This window comes from Typopeltis vanoorti, chromosome 11 (genome assembly GCF_054136105.1).
Source record: "Typopeltis vanoorti isolate ZY-2024b chromosome 11, IOZ_Tvanoo_1.0, whole genome shotgun sequence".
Classification (NCBI taxonomy): Eukaryota; Metazoa; Arthropoda; class Arachnida; order Uropygi; family Thelyphonidae; genus Typopeltis; species Typopeltis vanoorti.
Window position 1 is genome coordinate 70685931 of NC_143559.1, and position 20834 is coordinate 70706764.

General features: G+C 34.0%; 1 protein-coding gene across 3 annotated transcripts in view; it reads left to right on the forward strand.

Annotated features, from left to right (window-relative positions):
• The window catches only part of LOC150101712 (serine/threonine-protein phosphatase 2A 56 kDa regulatory subunit epsilon isoform-like), a 261565-nt gene that overhangs the window by 181269 nt on the left and 59462 nt on the right, over nt 1-20834 (forward strand). For all 3 annotated transcript variants that reach the window (XM_090400724.1, XM_090400723.1, XM_090400725.1), the window contains exon 10: nt 6015-6134. In XM_090400724.1, the coding sequence (XP_090256850.1) occupies nt 6015-6134 (120 nt within the window). The remainder of the gene's footprint in view (nt 1-6014; nt 6135-20834) is intronic.

Genomic DNA, 20834 nt, shown 5'->3' on the forward strand with positions numbered 1-20834 from the left:
ACGTTGGAAAATTAACTTCTCTTTTATGACCATTGTAGTTTTTAAAGTGGTAACTATTTTGCTTGTATAACAGTTGGAAAATTTTACCTATAAAGCATGTGATTTTGCATGTTGGCAACCAATTCGTACATCCTTCATTTCTTAAGCATTAATTGACTATTCTTGGCAAGTCGCCAAGTGAAGCCCTCGAAAGTGTGGGTGTAGTATAGTCACAAAGATTTTTGGAAGAATTATATTCCTTAATCAGAAAAACATAATTTCCTTGGATGTATAGGATACTGTTATAGTAAAACACAAAGTTTTCAGTATTACTAGTTCTATTCAACAACTTTCTTCATATTTCAGTGTTTTCTTTAAAGTACTGCTAATGTCATCTGGCTGTCTAGATCCTGATCTTTCTCTTCCTTTTCTTGCCATTTTTGAATCAAATACCTGTTGTGCTTACCTTCCTATTGTTTAAGTGATCATACTACCTTAGGTTAGGTTAGCTTTAGGTTTAGCAGTGAATAATCCATGCTCAGGGCAACGGCAGCTAATTGCATTTTAGGCCGACTCTTTGCTGTGTGTGGCTGCATCTTTATTAATATGTGGACCTTGTTTATTAACCCTTTGAACATATAAATTATTTTTAAAGTTGGAACAGATAAAACTACTATTTATTTAATTCATGTGATTTATTTTGTTAACTTTTATAAAGTTAACGAAATTGTTAACTTATTATAAAGAATATTAATAATTTTGCAAGGTATGATACTTTTCGAAGCGCTTAGGTAAATGTAACTGTATCAAACATTTTTTACATTGCCAAGTAGGCTCACTTCTTACATTATGCTTGGCACATACATGGCTTCTCTTTGCTGGATGTTGCTTTTTATCAGTAGGGGGTATATGTTCAGGGAAATGTGCCCAATTTTTTGCCTGCAGTCTAATTGGGCAGTCCTTTTGCGATGGACGTCCACAGGTATTATAATTAGGTAAAGATATATTTGACAACATATCTTCTGCTACATTCAAACGGAAATTGACTATTGTTAGTTTTGATGTATTGGATAGTTTGGAATATAAAACATAAGCATTGTAAATAGCGATATCCATCAAATAGAAAAATATTTTCTTGTAACCTTTGACGCATTTTTGCATAATTGGAAAACAAGCAAGTAATTGGTCTTGCCTATTGACACCGCCCATTCCACAATTGTATTCAAGAACACATTTAGGTTTTATTACTTTTCCTGTATCTACCATTTCTTCTTTTGAATGCTTTGTGCTTATCATGTAAACATCCTTCTTATTGCAGCAACGTAATGACAAAATTCCTCGACAAGATAGTTTTTGATTCGGCTTTTTTTATTTTATATGTTGTCAATTTCTTAGGCATATTCTTGCGATTTTTTCTAACTGTCCCCACAACATTTGTACTATTTTTTCTCAAGAAATAAAATAATTCTGGTGATGAATACCAATTATCTAAGAATAACGTATATCCTTTTCCTAAAATAGGTTTGGCCAACTCCATGATGACATTTTGAGATGCAGGTGTTTCGCTTCCTGGAATTTTATCCTTTCCTCTATAAATTTTGAACTTTGAACAATACCCAGAGTCTGATTCACATAGCTTGTAAAATTTTATTCCAAATCATGTTCGTTTGCTAGCAATGAACTGTACATAATTTAGATGACCTCTATATTTCATAAGGGATTTGTCAATTACTACATTTTTATCTGGTGTATATAATTGCTGAAACTTATTATTCAGGTAGTCGACTATATTTCGCACTTTACATATTTTGTCGTCTTTCTTTATTGTTTCATTATCCACAAAATGGAGAAAATGAGATATAGCCAAGTTTACGAGGCATAATTTTTGAATATATGGGTGTCTCGACCACAGCTCTTTTTGACCAATACATGTCTATATTAGATGTTTTTACCTGTGACATAATTATACATAATGCAAAATATGCCTGCAATTTCTCTCTTGTTATTTGATACCATTCTTCAATCTTTTTAATAATTTCCTTGTTTATTGCTTGAGTTGCATAGCTATTAGTTTCTGTAACTATCATGTCAAAAAAATCATCATAAAGTATTTGTTTCAAAACAGAAAGAGGTGTCGGATTTGCACCAAATCTTAGCAAAGTAATTGCATTGACGCCAGGAATTTCCGTAAATGGTTTTATAATAGGAATATTTTCCTTTTCTTGCCAATTCCATTCATTTTCTGTTACATCGGAATCATCGCTGCTAGACGATATCGGTCTCAAACGTTTACAAACATTGCCTCAAACCGAACTTCCACTGCTGCTGTTGCTATTGTCACTTGACAAGTCAAAAATGCCAACACTTTGATGATATAAATTTGTCTTACTGTTTTTATCCAAACTGTCCTCTCCGCTTTTAATATCACTCTTGGCTAACATATTATAAATATTTGCAGACATCTTAGGGACAATAATAAATTGCAACACAAACTAACTGGTGAATAGAGTTTATATGCATGTATATTCACTGCCTAACACTCTAAATTTGTTTGAAATTGACATGAACTTCGTAATGTCTGCGATACGTCAAAATCAATTTTGGTGCAATAAACAAAAGACGTGTCACGGACGTCTTTGTATGAAATTCGTTTGAAATTGATGTGAACTTTGTAATGTCTGTGATACTTCAAAATCAATTTTGGTGCAATAAACAAAAGACTTGTTACAGACGTCTTTGTATGTTAATGGGTTAATAATTTGAAATGGTTTGGTGGTGAGCCATCTAAATAATTGTGGATTTATCGAGCTGATAAAACCAGAAAATATGTAATGTTTCTATGTGATTTGAAGCAACCAAAATAAATTAATTTCAAATGAAGGTTATTCCAAGTAATATTAGAAAGGGTGTGGGTGTTTGCATTAATAGAATAGGAATGATGACATCAAAACATTTTTTAAATGGTATCATATTATTATACAAGGTGAAACAATTTAAATCTGTGGGAAATGCATATGTAAAAACTGCATTTGGTTAGTGTGTTAATGAGGAATTTGAATTTTAGATATTGACTCTGAGAATGAAAGAGCTGTGATACACTGGAGTAAATTTTTTAAGCAACTTTATGATAGTTATCTGAATCAAGTAGTGAAATTATTAGATTGGGATAAGATCTTGGATTTTTTAATAACATCAGAAGAATTAATGATCATTTTGCCTCTGATGGGAAATTGAGATTAAAGGTAGAAGCGATAATTATATGAGGTGTGGCTATTAAATAACGAGACTGGTTGCAATATTGCAACCAATCTCATTATTTAACCATTCGTACGATTTTCAACCATTGCATACAAATTTTCCATTGTTGAAAGCAGTGCTGCAAGTCATCAGGTATTATCTGCTTCAGTAGCACTGTTGTTTTCTCCTTTACCTCATCCACTGACTGAAAATGGGTGTCTTTCAATGCGAATTTCAACTTTGGAAAAAGGAAAAGTCGCATGGAGCTAAGGCCTGTGAGTAAGATGGATGGTCCAACACTGGGATCTTCTTATCAGCTAGATACTGCTTTACAGATAGTGCGCTCTGGGCTGGAGCATTGTTTTAACGGAGAATCGAAGCATTGTTCTTGCACAGATAGTCTCTTCTTCCTCACTTGTTCTCTCAGCTTGGCCAGAACCTCAAGGTAATAATCTTGGTTAACTGTCTGACTCTCTGGTACCCATTCAACCATTACCACGGCATTGATTTAAAAAAAAAAAAAAAAAAAAAACGATCAGCATCGCCTTCAATTTTGACTTGCTCATTTTTGCCTTTTTTCATTCTCGGTGACGGAGTTTTCCACTGCATCGATTGTCTCTTTGTTTCTGGATCGTAATGGAAATTCCACATCTCATCACATGTGATGATCTTCAGTTTCACAAGGAATTTGAGATTAATGCGCTGCTCGAGTTTAATCTTAGACATTATTCTGGCAAAGTGACTTCACAGATGTTTCTTTTGTAACTGCCTACAAACTAGCTATGAGTGACTGCAAACAGTGCTTATCTCAACTGCTTCTAGAACCGTCAAGGTCATCCCACTGCTACAAGTACACGATTCACAGTGCACCTTGTCTCGTTATTTAATAGCTACACCTCGTAGAGTCAGGTGTGGAATTTCAAAAAAGACTAACTATGAAGATACAGTAAAAGAGCTAAGAAGCATTAAGTAGAGACATTCTTTAATGGAAATGCTAACTGGGGTAATACTAATATATAGGACATGTAGTTCCTACATAATTCAGTGTTAGAGTTTGTCCCTTAGAGTAAATTTCACATAAATGTGAAGTCAGCTGGATGAATAATTAGATTCTAAAAGAAATATATTTTATTGAAGAATCATTGGAAAGAGTATAGATATGATAAACTAGGGTTGGGAATACTAAGATTAATCTGAAGTGCTTTTACCCACACATTAAGCTTAACCAGTTCCTTGGAAATAATTTTGAATTATCCAACTGGAATTATGGAAGAAGTATTTTTCAGGCATAAATGTGAACACTGTTCAGTCAGTAGAGAAAATACTGCTTGAGAAGCAGCGTTTAGCTAACTGCATAATATACAAGAGCAGGAAATTGTAGATATTCTAAATCATTTGACAAATCATAAGGTTGTAGATTGGGATGATGTCAGAGTTAACCACTTTGATCCTTTTTAATGAGATTGAAAATAGTACTTTCTGATTGAAAATTTGCAAGGCTGTTCCATTTTTCATAAATATGGTTCATCACATAAAGTGGGCATTTATAAACTAGTGAATCTTATTAGTGTTATAGACAAATTAATGGAAAAATTAATTAGAAATTTTATGCAGGATATCCTTCATAGGAATCACTGGTCAGGCAAGACACGACATGGTTTTGTTAAGGAGAAATCAATTATAATAAACTTCTTTCTTATAAAGAAGTCACAAGGGTAATCTACCAAAGTAATGGCTAAAATGATATTTATTTGGATTTCATCAAAGCCTTTGATAGCATTTCATATAAGAATCTTCTAATTAAAATCCTCTAAATAATCATTGTAGAATTAGTTAATAAAATGTATAGAAAATTGATAAGTAGACAACAGAAAGTAGTTTTTAGTGAGGACTATTCTAAGAGTGATGGAAGAAATATTAGATGTAATTGAACAAATGATAATTCTTACTTGGCTAGATGGAATTCAGTGAAATTTTGAACAGTCTACTCTGACTATAGCCAACTTGGAAGAATAATTTGTTATAGTGGATAGTTTGCTATAGTAAATTTCCTTTAGAATGGCATTGTTCCTATGGAGCTTTGGTCATGACTTTGCAGTAGTTTTAGCTAGTTTCACTAGGGTTTTTTTTTTTTTTTTTTTTTTACATTTGGGTTTACATTAACTTTAATCCTGTTTGGAGTGTTGATGCCTCCCAGTCGGCAGAGCAGTGACTAAGTCTTGCGACTTAATCAGGTATAGTTTGAGCTTGGTCATTTCTTCATGCCAGCATGCACTTCTACCATCATTCAAGGACCTTAAGAGGGCAGAAGCAGTGTCTGGATGGTTCTATTGTTCATACTCTGCCAAAAGAATACTTTCAGTTGACCTGAATGGTGTGTAGCTATTTCTGAATCCTCTTAGGATGTGTTTCTTGCCAGATGCTATGAGAAGTTTAGTGAATCTTTCATAGTTATCAGCTTTAGGTGAAATTATGTTGAATGATTCCTTCTCTGCTGTGTAGATCTCCAATTAGGATTAACTTTTCCTTTCTTGTTGTGTCATCTGTCTCCTCTAATGCCTCAAAAAACTCCTCCTCCACTTCTTCCTTAGGAGAACCTTCTGTGGTTCCACAGGCACAAATAAGTCTTGTTGTTCAGTTCCCATTCTGATATTTGCCCAAATCACTCTACTTGATATACTGGCAACCTATTATGTATAGATAATAATCTTTAATTAAAGTGCACAGTATTTTAGCAACATCTGTCTTTAACACACACACACATATATATAAATGTATGTGTATATACTCTCTTATAGGTGATGTTTTTAGGGGAGCTGGAAGAAATATTAGATGTAATTGAACCCTCCCAGTTTGCTAGAATTCAGGATCCTCTTTTCAAGCAGATAGCACGCTGTGTATCTAGTCCTCACTTTCAGGTTAGTTATTACGTCTTTTTTAAGTGACCTCCACCCACAAAAGGTTTTAAACTTATAAACCTATATTTATTATTTTTTTTCAATTTATTTTACCTGTATTAATATTAGTGATGGATTAACTTAAATTAATACAATGATAACCTGTGCTTCTATTAATCAGAATGGTATAATACAATAAAAATCAGTTTACTTTTGCATTGTCTGTTCTGTGAAGTGCAAGAAATACAAGATCTTGCATTTACAGATGTTCTTAATTCACCTATGTTTATCATTTATAATTTCAGAAGGATCAAGAATAAACATGATGAATTTATCATTGATAAATATGAGACTAAATATTATTGGGATTAGTGAGACATGAGTAAAGTAATAAACAAGGATACTTTCTCAGGAGTAGAATGTGATGGGCACAGTGTATTCTAGAGGAGGCAAGATAGAATGGGTGAAGAAGATATTGTTAATCATTGCAGAGGGATTCATTCCCACTAGAGTAGCGTAGAGATCCTGAATAATGATGGTGTTGATGGTAGGGATAATACAGACAATGGGTTTGGAGTTGTTTGGTGTGAGGTAGAGGTTAACAGAACAAAATACATGGTTGGATGCTGCTACAGACCAGGCTTTTATGAAAAGGACTGTGAAATCTATAGGTAGAATGTAGAACTGTCATTATGAACATTTTGAAAGAGGGAAGGGGGAAAGAGAATTTGCAGCAATATTGAATGATGACTTTCTTAAGCAGCACAATAATGGACTTGTGGAGAAAAAATGTTGGGTATAGTAATATGTAATTTTAACTTAAGAAGCAGCAAACGATGCGAGATATTTGAATAAAAAAGATGTTGAACTATATAAGACAGGTGACTATGATTGAATGAAAAGGCAGCTGGAATCAGTGTCTGGACATGAAAAACTGAATGGCAGATGAATCAGTAGTACATTCAAGTGGTCAGATGATGATTGAAGGAACTATAATAGATTGTAATTTTCAAGTCAGGAAAAAAAATATTATATGGAAGTTAAATGGATGTATGAAACTTTGAAGCGAGGGCTGAAAGAAAAGAAAATCCAACGTTGCTTTTTTTTTATATATTCCTCCTTAGCAGTAAAAAAAAAATAATAATAAAACATGAAAAAAAAAGTACAAATTTGGACAATGGAAAGAATAAAAGAGAACTATAAGAGTATTAAATTATAAAAATTAAAATCCAGAATCGACATCTAAATTTTGAAATGTTGCAATAGCTTAAATGTCAATTAGTTGAAATCTTCATAATGAATTAAATACAGTAGATGCCGCTTATTGTGATCACTTTGGGAGAGTCACTTTTCGATAACAATAATTGGCTCATAACATTAAGCAAAAGATATAAAAAATTGCATCATTTATTTAAATTTGTTTTGATCATAATTTAATTTTTATAAACACATTTTTAATAAACAACATAAACTTTATTTTAAAAATTTATCTAGTGTTGTCTGTCATGTGTTTGAATATAGTAGTTCATAAATAAATTGCTCCTACTCATAATGCCTTTTGAAGTTTGTTGCACACTGCAACATAGTATTTGTAGAGCTTCTTGACATTGGCTGGAAGAGCTTCTAAAATTTGTTCTTTTATGCTTGTATTAAGTTCACTTCTACTAGTTTAAAATTCTCATTGGAATCAGCTTGACATATTTCCAACACTGTCATTGTAGCCACCACTTCAATATTGTTATCAATATCCAACCAATTTTCAAATTCTTCTTTTGGCATACTATCTGGGGTTTTATCAAAAATTTCATTTGTATGATATTCAAATTCAGAAGAAGGAGTTTCAGAGTTTGTCTTAAAAAATCCACCCTTTTGGAAGCAGTTTTCAATAGTCTTCTCTGAGACTTGCTTCCATGACATTGCTACCAAATGCAATGCATCAAGAGGGGAAATTTTTTTTGCGATTGCACTTGCATCAGATTGGTCTTTTATATAATCAGGTTCAGCTATAATTCTCGCACTAACTTCCCTGCGATAATAAGCTCGTATGATGATTTGGTCACATGGTTGAATTAACAATGTTGTGTTCGAAGGCAAGAAGATTACTTTGATGTTCTTTAACAATAAATTGTTTGTGTGTGCAGTGCAGTTGTCTACCAACAAGACAATTTTTCGGTTTAATTAAGATCCAACTTAACTCACCAATTGTTGAAAATGGTATTAGTCACCCTAGCATTTGCACTAGACTAGTAGTCAACAGTCAAACTTTTGACACTTTTTTTTTTTTTTTTACTTTTTCCAGTCACTAGGAGCTCTAGTTTCTCAGCTTCCATAGTAACACAACAAAGAACTGTCCCTCACTCTTTTGAAGATTTAGATCCTTTAATACTTTCATTTTTAAACAAATAAGTATTCTCAGGCATTGTACGAAAATAGTCCTGTTTCGTCTGCATTGTAAATATCCTCAGGAGAATATTCAGCAATAATTTTTGGCTATTTGTTTTTAATCCATGCATCAGCTGATTTAAAAAAAAAAACACTTTTTTTCACCATGAATACACTTGTACACACTATTCTCTTGCTTTTTCCACCTGTTAAACATACATTAGTTGTGGTGAAATTTTCTTTGTCCATTGTTTTTGCAAGTTCTGCTTTTTTGACGCATCGAAGGCCGATTAATCAAAGCATTCTTTTCACAAACATTACTAAACCAATTTGATTTTTTTTTTTTTAAGATCTTACACAAGAGTGGTTGTGAAATTTTTAAATGTACAGCTGAACTATGCTTATTCATTTTGGGCAACTTATCATAGCACTCCAAGGCTGTTTTAATGAGTACATAAAGTCAAATTCACTTACTTGAAAGAGAGCACAAAAATAAACTCGAAAAATTACAATTTGACTGTATTTATACCCACCTGTCTGGAAGATTTAAGATTTGTGAAAGAATAAGATTAAAAGAAGATTAAACACAAGTCAGATTTTGACAAATGTTCTTTGTCAAATTTTCTCCTCATTAACCCTTTAAGTTCTTAATTCTGAGATGCAAAAGGCTAAACATTCGAGGATTTTGATAACAATAACTGGAACTTTGATTATAATAGATGGATTATTTTTAATTCATTTTAAATGGAGTGTTTTGGGACCGACCGATTTTGATAACAAAAGCCGATTGATAATATTATCTGCAATCACAATAAGTGGATTTTACTGTATATGCATTCTGTACCTTTAAAATCAGAAATAACCTGAAGACTTTGGCTCAGTCAGCTTATAACTGGTCACCTCCAGTTACAAAGAAGAAAGTGATAAACAGCTAACTTGCAGTAATCAGCTTTGTGGAGAGGGGGGGGAGAATCACATTGCAGGTTTGAACAAGTGATCTTAATTGAACAGAGATGCAGTGATGGGCATCTGGTATATGTTGATATTATTCTCTTAAAGAATTTGAGAAAATTCTTAAATGAAAGAATTATGATAATAATATACAGTATTTTGTTAAAAGTAATGAAGTCATGTAAAAATGCATTGACTTGCTTCTCTTTATGTGTCTATGTGTCTACTAATTGAATAAATAAGAATCAAGCCAGAAAATGCATTGGAAATAATAATGTTTCCAATTTTATTTGCAGACAACCAGTTAGCCTGACAAACAAAAACGAACATGGCCTTTTGATAGTGAGGAAAAGAAAACTTAACTCTTCTGCTTAGGATAAAAGTGGCCCTACATAGGGGGGTGTTGCTATGAGAACTAATTATCTACTCATTAAGCCAGCAAAACAAACTATTCTCTGCAAGGGCAAGAAAAAGAAGAAGAAGAAAAGTTTTATATATATATATATATATATATATATATACAGGGTGTTCGGGATAAATTTGACATATTTATAATTAATTATATTTTTCCGTAAGTTACATGTATTAACACACACTTCTCTTCATTTAAAAGTTTGGACCCTTCTTCATTCATATACAAGATGTCAGAAAGGATGGATAGCTGGAACCCACCTGAATCATGGAAGAGAATAACTTGTATCATGATGATTCGTGCCCGCCATCAAAATAAGGATATTACGACTGCTGCCCAATGCTCCCTGAATACAGTAAAAACAATCAGGCATGAACTAGAGACTTGCAATGGTGACTACGAGGATGTAGCAAGAAGAAAGATCCCTAGCAGACGATCTGATTGCGTTCGTACAGCAGAATTCCTCGCAAATCTGCAGGAACAGGTGTTGAAGAACCCTGGCATTGGAATTCGGGCTTTGTTCGTGGAGTTGCTAACTGTAGTCAAGCCCTGGATAACAAGGGTAGCCAATGGTAGGCCGTATGTATGGCAGCAGGATTCGGCCCCTTGCCACACCTCTGGGAAAAGTCAAAAATGGTTGTCTGAAAATTTCTACGACTTCACCAGTCCAAATGTTTGGCCTCCAAACTCCCCAGACCTTAACCCCATGGATTATTTTGTATGGGGCGCAGTTGAAAAAGACACCAATCGCACTTCCAGTAATACAAAAGCCCAGTTAATGGATAAAATTAAAACAGTTTTTGCGGCCCTTCCCAGGGAGACTGTAGCATCAGCTTGTTCGAGGTTCCGAAGCAGAATTGAAGCTGTGATCGATGCTAATGGTGGTTATTTTGAGTAAATCTTGTTGATAGTATTGTAATTAACTCTGCCTGTAATGTTTTTTTGTCAATTCATTAAATTTAATAGATACAAAGAAGATTTTCTTTTTCATTACGAAACTGTCAAATTTATCCCGAACACCCTGTATATATATCAAGAGAGAAGCTATTCAAAATGCTACAGTTATATGGTGTTAATGGGGCAATATATCAAGCAATACATTTGAGTTGTAAGTCAGCAGTTAGAATTGAAGGAAGTACAGAAAGGTGGTTTAATGTTAAATGTGGTGTCAGACAAGGATGTACATTATCCCCTCTTATTCATTATCTATATGGATCACATTATGAAGGAAAGTGATATTAAACCTGATATCAAAATTGGAGGTGTTAATCTCAGCTCTTTACTTTATGCAGGTGATGTAATACTTCTAAATAAATCCGCTACAAGTCTGCAAGATTCTTTGACTAAATTGATTAACTGTTGTAATAGATATGGTATGAAGGTCAGCATTAAAAAAGACAAAGACAATGAAAATAGGTAGAATTGTTGAAAATGTCAACTGTGTTGTGAAACGGGGAACCTGTGGAACAAGTAAAACATTTCAGCTACTTAGGTGCACGATTTTTAGTGAAGATGGTAAATTAAATATGGAAATAGACAACAGAATCAACAAAGCTGGTATGGTAGGAAGTCAATTGAATAAATTCATATGGAATAAGAGAGAAATTACTTGGAACACTAAATTAGCTGTATGCAAGACAGTGTTCAAACCAGTTTTAACTTATGGATCTGAGAGCTGCGTCAGAAGTAAAACACTTGACGAAAGACTAGAGACCGCAGATATGAGAGTCCTGAGAAAGATTAGAGTCGTGAACAGATGGCATCAATGGCAATATCATATTAAAAACGAGAATATTAGGAAAGAACTTGACATTGTCAGCATTCAGGAATGCGTTAGCAGAGCTAATCTCAGGTGGTATGGTCACTTGAACAGAATGGGCGAGGAAAGATTAGCAAAACAAGTGTTCTCTGCCAGGTAAACGACCCAGAGGAAGACCAAGATATAGGTGGTATAGGTGGATTGATATGGTACAAAGTGCTTAGATGATAGAAATATAAGATCTGATAATGTTGGAGTCTTGACAAGTAACAGACTGATTTGGAGGAAAATTGTAGGTAGGAAGTTATTAATGATGTAAATTTTTCATGTAGTACTATCATATCCTGTACACCCCTTGAGGGTACATGTCAGGAATTTGATGATGAAGTCCATATTCTAGTAGAAAGTCTTATACATCGGCTGTTCATAACTATTATGTTATGAGGAAATTACAATGTATACTGAATATTAATTACAATAAGTTTAATTCTGATATTTTTGCAAAGTCAAATTACTATTACCAGGGTTCACAGAACAATGAGATATGTATAAGGCTGGAGAAAGGTGATCAAAGTTGGTCCTAAAGTCTTAAATGGTGTTCTCTAGTTGGCTAAGCAGGCTGGTGTTGGCCGTTGAGCTGAAGATCTGAGGATGAATGCTTTCCAAATTCTGGGTAGTCTCATGTATCTAAAAATTAGGTACATGAAAGATTGGGAAATTTTCTCAGGTAGATTTCAGTAATACAATAGCCTCTCATATTTGTATTTGCTGTTCTGAAGTAGAGTAGCTTTCTTCCAGTATATCCTGTGTTGGGTGTTCAAAGCATTGTAAGTAAGTCCAGAGTGGCCATAATGGTGGAAACGAATGTAGTCCATGTGTTCAGAAATTCTGGTGGCTGTCCTGCCTGTTTGGCCATAGACAGTTTGCAACTGCAGGGAAACTGGTATACACCTGACAGCTATAATTAATGTGGCTGGTCAAGTGGATAAGGGATGCCAATTTTTTATGTAGTCTGTAAGTGGTTGTAAGGTTGTATTTTTCAGATGTGCCTCATATATATGGAATGGTGATGGATTTTGTGTAGTCTGGGGGTGGGGGTTGCAGTTATGAGGTTTAATATATTTTGAATTTGGTGAAGATTGTAGCCACTGGCAAAGAACGTGTTGAGAATATGATCAAGTTAGGGCATTGTTATCAGAACTGATTAATTTTGTCCTGTTATGAAGGGTGTTTATAATGCCATATTCAAAACCTCAATAAATTTGTGTGCATAAACTATCAAACTTGGGAAGCTCATCTTCAGCTCAGTGGCAAAGACCACTGAATTTAGCCCACCAGAAGTATTAAAGTTTATTGTAATTAATATGCAGTATATGTTGTCATTTCCTCCAAAATAATAGTTATAAATCTGTATTATGTTTAACTAACATTAATTTAATTGGCCATTGGATTTGCAAGAAATTGCCAGATTAAGAATGATTATTGAGCACTTGGTTCATCCATTGTAGGCTATTGCCTACTAGTAAGGGTATTTTTACTTATGCCAGTTTATCCTGAGGTATTTGTTTCACTCTTGGACTTGGGATGTTTTTATTTTTTCAGGGTCATGCTCACTGTAGTTTACCAGTTGGCAGATTAATGGCTTAGACTGGATAGTGATATTTGCAAAGAATTTTGCAGCCCTTTAATGTAAAAAAAAAATTTGATTTCAGCAATGCTGCTTTCTTGGTAAAAATTGTAAGCTCCTTATGAACCATGGTGCATTGAACACTATTCATAACACATTTGTTTTGAATTATGTGGTTTGTTAATATTTCAATCCACTGTGACTCCATGTGGGTGAGCCAGACATCAGGACTTGTTGTATAGTAGTAGTTTAAGTTCTGTTGCTAGCTACAATGGTTGAGTAAGGGTGTAATCAACAGATGTAATCAACATAGTTTGATTCATGAACCAAAGCCCTTTTTCTATTTGCACCTCTTAAGTATTTGGCTACTTGTTGCCAAAGAATTGGGGGGTGCCAGACATGGCCACTTTCCCCTCCAGGAATTCTTGTCTTCTTGTGAATGGCACTGCAGTGCTCTTAATCAATTCATCTTTTTTTTTTTGACCCTGCAACGTAACTTTTGAAATTTAAACTTAATTCTGGATTTTCATTTTTATAATTTTATACTCTTCTGTTAATTTCTTATGTCTCCCATTATTGTTTGAATTTGTACTTTTTCGTGTTATTGTTTTGTGTGGTTCCTGTCATTTCCTTTGTTTACTGACCTTAGCTACAATTTTCTCTCCAAATTTATCTCTTCGGTAGATCATATTGTCTTTGCTATAAAATAGCATTTATTAGCCTTTTTCTTAAGTAGTTGTGTGCATTGTGAGCTGTAGTATTCAAAACTTTTGACTTCTCCTCTCCTCTTCTTCAACCCCCCCCCCCTTCTCGTTTTTGCTTTAGTCAACAAAATTTTGTTCTTTTCATCCATGTCATTATAGTTAATTCACAATATGAATTTGATTTATCTTTTATTGATACATCTTCTAGTATTAATACAAAATGCTAATAAATTTTTGCAGTACTTCCCACAGCATTATTCCTGACAGCTGTATTTTGATCTGATGGTTTTCAACAGCCAACCAATGTAAACATTATAAACACCTTCCCCTTCCGCCTTTTCTCTAAGACATAGTGATCTCCTTTTTCATCTCTTTGCCAGGCCAGTGCACATATTACATATTTCTGTTCTGGGTAGGTGAAGTTAAATCATCCATGTGTTCAGTAAATGAAACTTCCTGGATGTGGATTGTGGTGTTATTTGCAAGGAAATTCAGCTTGCTGTTCTGAAGATTTTCAAAAGTATTTTGGAGGTAACTACTATATATATGTCCACGTGGTTAGCCTAGTGGCTGTGCGCTTCGCAACCATATGCCTGGGGAAGGGGTGTCCTAGGTTCGATTCCCGTCGGTGACGTGAAGAGCTGAAGGATCTTCCTCAGCCATAGCCAAGTTAGCCAGTCTTGGGCGTGGACAGCAGGGTTTTTTCCCCAGTTTATTCTGGGGTTTTTCATCCCGCAAAGCAGGCAAACTGGCCCACTACAGGCCATAGGATACACCGGGGCATAAGGCTGACCACCTTATCCTGTAAACGGAGTGAGGTCCGATGATCAATGGACCCTCGACACCGCAAGGTAAAAGAGGGTATAAGGAAGATGATGATGATGATGATATATATATATATATATATATCCATGTTGTTCAATTTTGGTTTCAGTTAGGTCATTTTTATTGAAAAAAATTTAGTACATTAAACAGTTTCACATTTTATAAACTTTACACTTTTGTCAGAATTTTGAAAAATTCCAACACATTTTCTTCAAATTTTTTCACTTAAGCAAACTGTTCCTCTGGTAGGTCACCAAACTTTTAAAAGTGCTAGGAATCGGAGTGAAATGATTTAGTATACCTTGTTTGTTGTATCTTGAACATCCAAAGGTCTTGGGAGAAAAGTTTGATAAATTTGAAGCTAAACTGTGTATGCTTGTGGACCACCAGCAACATTTACTTTTGTTTTTACTAGTTTAGAAGTGGAGGCAGTTTAGTGCCCACACAACAAAATTCCTATAAGAAAGGCATAATGCAAAAACAGTGTCCATGAGGAAAGTGAGAGGAGGGACAGAGATAAGCCATTATATGGATTGTCCTCTTATTACTGTAAGACATTCTATATTCTATTCCATTCATATTACAGTCAGCAGTGCATTATTTTGTGGTGTGTTTACTTTAAGCAACTTGTTCTTGGTACAAAACTATCTGTACAATGATGTGAGCATCCTTTCTTTTTCATTTTGTGAAAGCTCTGCTTTCACAAAATGAAAAAGAAAGGTTTTCCGATATTTATGTTCCTCTGATTTTTATGATGACTAAATTTATGTGAATGTTTTGTGTTGTGATTCTAAGTTGGCCACTTGTTTTCGTGGGTCCTGTTGTTTCTTTTGATTAAGTAAAATTTGCTATCAGTGCCTGAATCTTAGTACATATTCTTCATCTTGCAGAAGCTTATTGTAGATCAGGGGTCGGGAACCGGCAGCTCCAGAGCCGCATGTGACTCTTGGCTGAACAAAGTGTGGCTCTTTTAACTAAATATTGTTTTTTGATACGGCCTGGTCATGGTGCTAGATACTATGCATGTGACGTGTGTTACGCATGACTAAGGTAACTAGCATCACGGCAAAAATTTGAACTAATTGATCAGCTGTCCTGTCAAACACCATGGTTTTTAGATACATTTGAATTTTAACTGTCAAAATAAATATTCTGTTAACTTATTTATTGTGGTACTAAACTAGTGTTTAATTTAGTGTCAGGTAATGTTATGCACAAATTAATTTTTATTATGTGAATTTGTGTTTTTACTTGTAGGTAAATTTGTGATAATAACCCTCCTAATATGAGTTCAAGAAAAAGAAAAATAATCGAAGAAAACAGAGGATTCAATAAAATGTGGATAGAGAAATTTGCATTTATAGAAGTAAATGGAAATTCGCAATGTTTAATTTGCCATCTGCGACTTCAGAATAACAAATCAAGTAATGTCGAACGACATTTTAGAGGAAAACATTTAGACTTCAGTACAAAATATCCTGAGGGTGATAATATTAAACAGGCATTGAAGAATTACAAAAGAAAACATTGCTTCAGCAAAAAAATTTGTCAACTTGGATGAAATCTTCGTCGAATACTACTAAAGCAAGTTTTTTGTTATCCCTTGAAATAGCAAAAGCAGGAAAACCTTTTACCGATGGTGAATTTCTAAAAAATTGCGTGTATAATGTCTCTGAAATGCTATTTAAGGATATGAAAAATAAGGACGAGCTACATAAAAAAAAATTAAAGATTTATCTCTTTCGGCTAGAACTGTCAAGGAACGGATTGTAACAATTTCTGCAGAAGTTTCAAATATGCAAATTTTGGATATTAATTCTGCCGATTTTATATCTGTTGCGGTTGATGAATAAAATGATATTTCCGATATGTCACAATGCTGCGTGATGGTTAAATATATCACATCTTCCGGTATTCGAGAAGAAGTTCTTGATCTAACACTTAAAGGACACACTACAGGTCAAGATATTTCAGAAAACCTTTTAACAAGTTTACAGAATAAAAATATAAAAATTAATAATATATTATGCATTGCAACCGATGGCACGCCTTCTATGATTATGAAAAATAAGTGGTTTGTTAAATTATTCTCCACTCATATTCCACGTGGAGTTATTTCATTGCATTTTGCATCGAGAAGTTTTAGTTGCAAATTCTTTGGGATTATTACCACGACTACAAAGAGTGATGGGCGTTGTTGTGCCAATGATCAATTTTATCCGATTTCAGGCGTTGAATCACATACGTTTTGACACATTTTTAGAGGAACTAGGTAGTCAACATAAAGATTTAGTGACATTTACATCTGTATGATGTTTATCAAGAGGAAAAGCATTGAAACGTTTTTTTCAGTGCTTAAAAGAAGTAACAGTTTTCTTAACCACCAAAAATTATAATGTATTTCATGTGGAACTTCTCAGTAATCCCGAATGGATACAAAATTTTTGTTTTTTGCTTGATATGACAGAACATTTTAATAAGCTAAATTTGAAGTTGCAAGGGAAGGGAAACACAGACTTACAATTACTAGAGGAAGTCCTTACCTTTGAACAGAAACTAAAAGTGTTTTAAATCCAAAAAATTATAAATTAGAAGAAACACACATATAAACCACAGTGAAAATTATTTAATTGTAAATATTTCATCCTAAGTATCTTAGGACATCATCAGTACAGTATTTAAACAAAAATTAGGAATAACATACAGTTAGGGCACATGATTACAATAGAATCTCATGAAAATGTGCATAACGTGCTAAAGTAGTACAAAAAAAAAAAAAACAACGTTAATTATTTAACACAGTTTTGTATGATAATTTCTCATACTTTAGGAATAGTAAGAACGTCGTTGCGGTTTAGGTTTGGTCTGTGTAGTAGGGCTTCAGAACTTTCTTTGTATAAACGTTCATGTTTAAATAAAGATCTATGTAAAAGTTTAGCCTTTTCCCAATGGATCCTATGGTTTGGATTTTCAATTCCGTGTTGAGAGAGGCCAGATTTCTGCGGTTTAAGAAGACGAATGTGGTCTTGATGTTCCGAGATGCGTTTCTGAACAGACCTACCTATCTGTCCAAAGTAAGATAATTTGCATGAGCATGGAATCTCATAAACACCAGGTAACATCATGGGTGAGAATTTGTCCTTAGGAGAAGGTAATAAATTGTAAATTTGGTTGATAGGTTTGTAAGTAGTGGCAAAATTGTATTTCTTCATAATTTTAGAAAGACGTTCTGAGATGCTTTTAACGTAAGGTATGGGAATCCTATGCACTTCTTCCTGTCTGGTTTGATGTATGCAGAAGTGACTGATGATTTTTTGAGTTGTTTTGGGATTATATCCATTTAGGATGGCTGTATTTTTGATAACTTCTAATTCCTGGTTTAAAGATTCTTCAGAGGAGCAGAATTTGTGTGCTCTGGAAACTAGTGATTTAATAATGCCAGATTTCTGAGATGGATGATGAGCAGAAGAATTGTGAATGTAACGACCTGAGAATGTAGGCTTGCGAAAGACGGAAGTGACGATGGAACCGTCTTCTTTTCTTTTGATGTGTAAATCCAAAAAAGAGATATCCTGTGGAGATTCTTTTTCTAACGTAAAGTTGATGCAATGATGAAGAAGGTTAATTTTATCTAGAAACAGTTGTAATTCAGGTTCGGGATGATTCCATACTGCAAATACGTCATCGACATATCTTAGCCAAATTTTTGGTTTGGGTTCAAAAGTGAATATTTTTTCCTCAAGGTGTTCTAGAAACAAATTTGCTAGGTTTGGTGATAAAGGAGATCCCATTGCTGTTCCTTCCTCTTGCTTGTAAATTTGACCTTTCCAGGTTAAGTAACCTGATGCAATAACAAACTTGAACAGTTCAACTATATCAGACGGAAATTTTTGAGTTAGTAATTCTATGTTTCTTTATGGGGAATGTTAGTGAAGAGGGAGACAATGTCGAAGCTGATTAACAAGTCAGTTTTTGATAGTTGAATGTCTTTAATTTTTGTGTGAAACTCAGTAGAATTTTTGATTGAAGAGACTGAGTGGCCTATGTGAGGGCAGAGAAGGTTAGATAAAAATCTTGATAACTTGTACGTTGGACAGCCGATACAGTCTACGACAGGTCTAAGTGGAACATTAGTTTTGTGTAGCTTAGGTAAGCCATAAATTCTAGGAGGTCTTGCATGGTATGTCTGTAAACCAGGAATTAGAAGTTATCAAAAATACAGCCATCTTAAATGGATATAATCCCAAAACAACTCAAAAAATCATCTGTCACTTCTGCATACATCAAACCAGACAGGAAGAAGTGCATAGGATTCCCATACCTTACGTTAAAGGCATCTCAGAACGTCTTTCTAAAATTATGAAGAAATACAATTTTGCCACTACTTACAAACCTATCAACCAAATTTACAATTTATTACCTTCTCCTAAGGACAAATTCTCACCCATGATGTTACCTGGTGTTTATGAGATTCCATGCTCATGCAAATTATCTTACTTTGGACAGACAGGTAGGTCTGTTCAGAAACGCATCTCGGAACATCAAGACCACATTCGTCTTCTTAAACCGCAGAAATCTGGCCTCTCTCAACATGGAATTGAAAATCCAAACCATAGGATCCATTGGGAAAAGGCTAAACTTTTACATAGATCTTTATTTAAACATGAACGTTTATACAAAGAAAGTTCTGAAGCCCTACTACACAGAACAAACCTAAACCGCAGCGACGTTCTTACTATTCCTAAAGTATGGGAAATTATCATACAAAACTGTGTTAAATAATTAACGTTTTTTGTACTACTTTAGCACGTTTTCATGAGATTCTATTGTAATCATGCACCCTAACTGTATGTTATTCCTAATTTTTGTTTAAATACTGTACTGATGATGTCCTAAGATACTTAGGATGAAATATTTACAATTAAATAATTTTCACTGTGGTTTATACGTGTTTCTTCTAATTATGAACGCACCACAGGTTTCGTTATTTAAAAAAAAAAAAAATTATAAAGTTGATTGCAAAATATTCACTGAAATGATTACTGTAATTTTAGATTCATTTACAAGCAGATTTCAGGATATTAAAAAAACATCACGAGATGATGAATTTCATTATTTATGGAATTATAACGGATGAAATTTATATTACATCCGTTAAATTGCAATTTAAAATTAATAGATATTGAAGCTTTTCTCAGAATATCAATTGCAGAACTACAAATGGAGCTACTGGAAATTCAGAATAAAAGCATCTGGGTACAAAACCTTCATGAAATGGTAGCACAAATTGAAGAACAACATTAAATTTGATTAAAAACTTAATCAAACTTAATGTTGTTTTATTTATTGAACATATAAAAAATTTATATGCAAACATAAAAGTGGTATTTGATATCTAGAAGTACTGAATTAAAAACAAATTTACCTAAGTTTGAACTAACTGCAACTTTGAGTCACCACGAAAAATCAAATTGAAGTTGCGGCTCTCAAAATTTTGTTTTAATTCATTTTTTTGGTGTAATGGCTCTTTGATTCAAAAAGATTCCCGACTCCTGTTGTAGATCCAATAGGCACTTCCTGGTTTTTGTGTTTTAGGAGGGTAATGAGAGTTCTATTTTAATGATGGTACAGCCTGAAATGTAAGCAGGTATATGAGACATCTGATCAGAAACAGTGTATTCAGAGGTGTAATATCTTTCAGTCATGCCATGTAGAGTGGCCAATTAGCTGCTGTTCTAGCCAACCTCCACATATAGGATCTGTTTTCTGGGTATTGGTGCCAAAAAGGCATTGGTAAGTTCATTGTTGTTCATCCTTTCCTGTAGTGTATCGATTAAGAACGTGTTGTGTTGAGTAGTTTAGAATCAAGAGTGCAATTGAAGTCTCTGGCAATGATGATATGTTCTTGATCAATTTTGGAGAGTTTGGCTTGTACAAACTCTTTTGATGCCAGAGTATCCTGTGTAGAATTTGTGGTTTAGTGTTTCATGGTAGGCATTCCTGTGCATGTCCAACTTCTGCATACTGTGCATGAATGAAGAAAGTGGTTAGCAGAGACAAA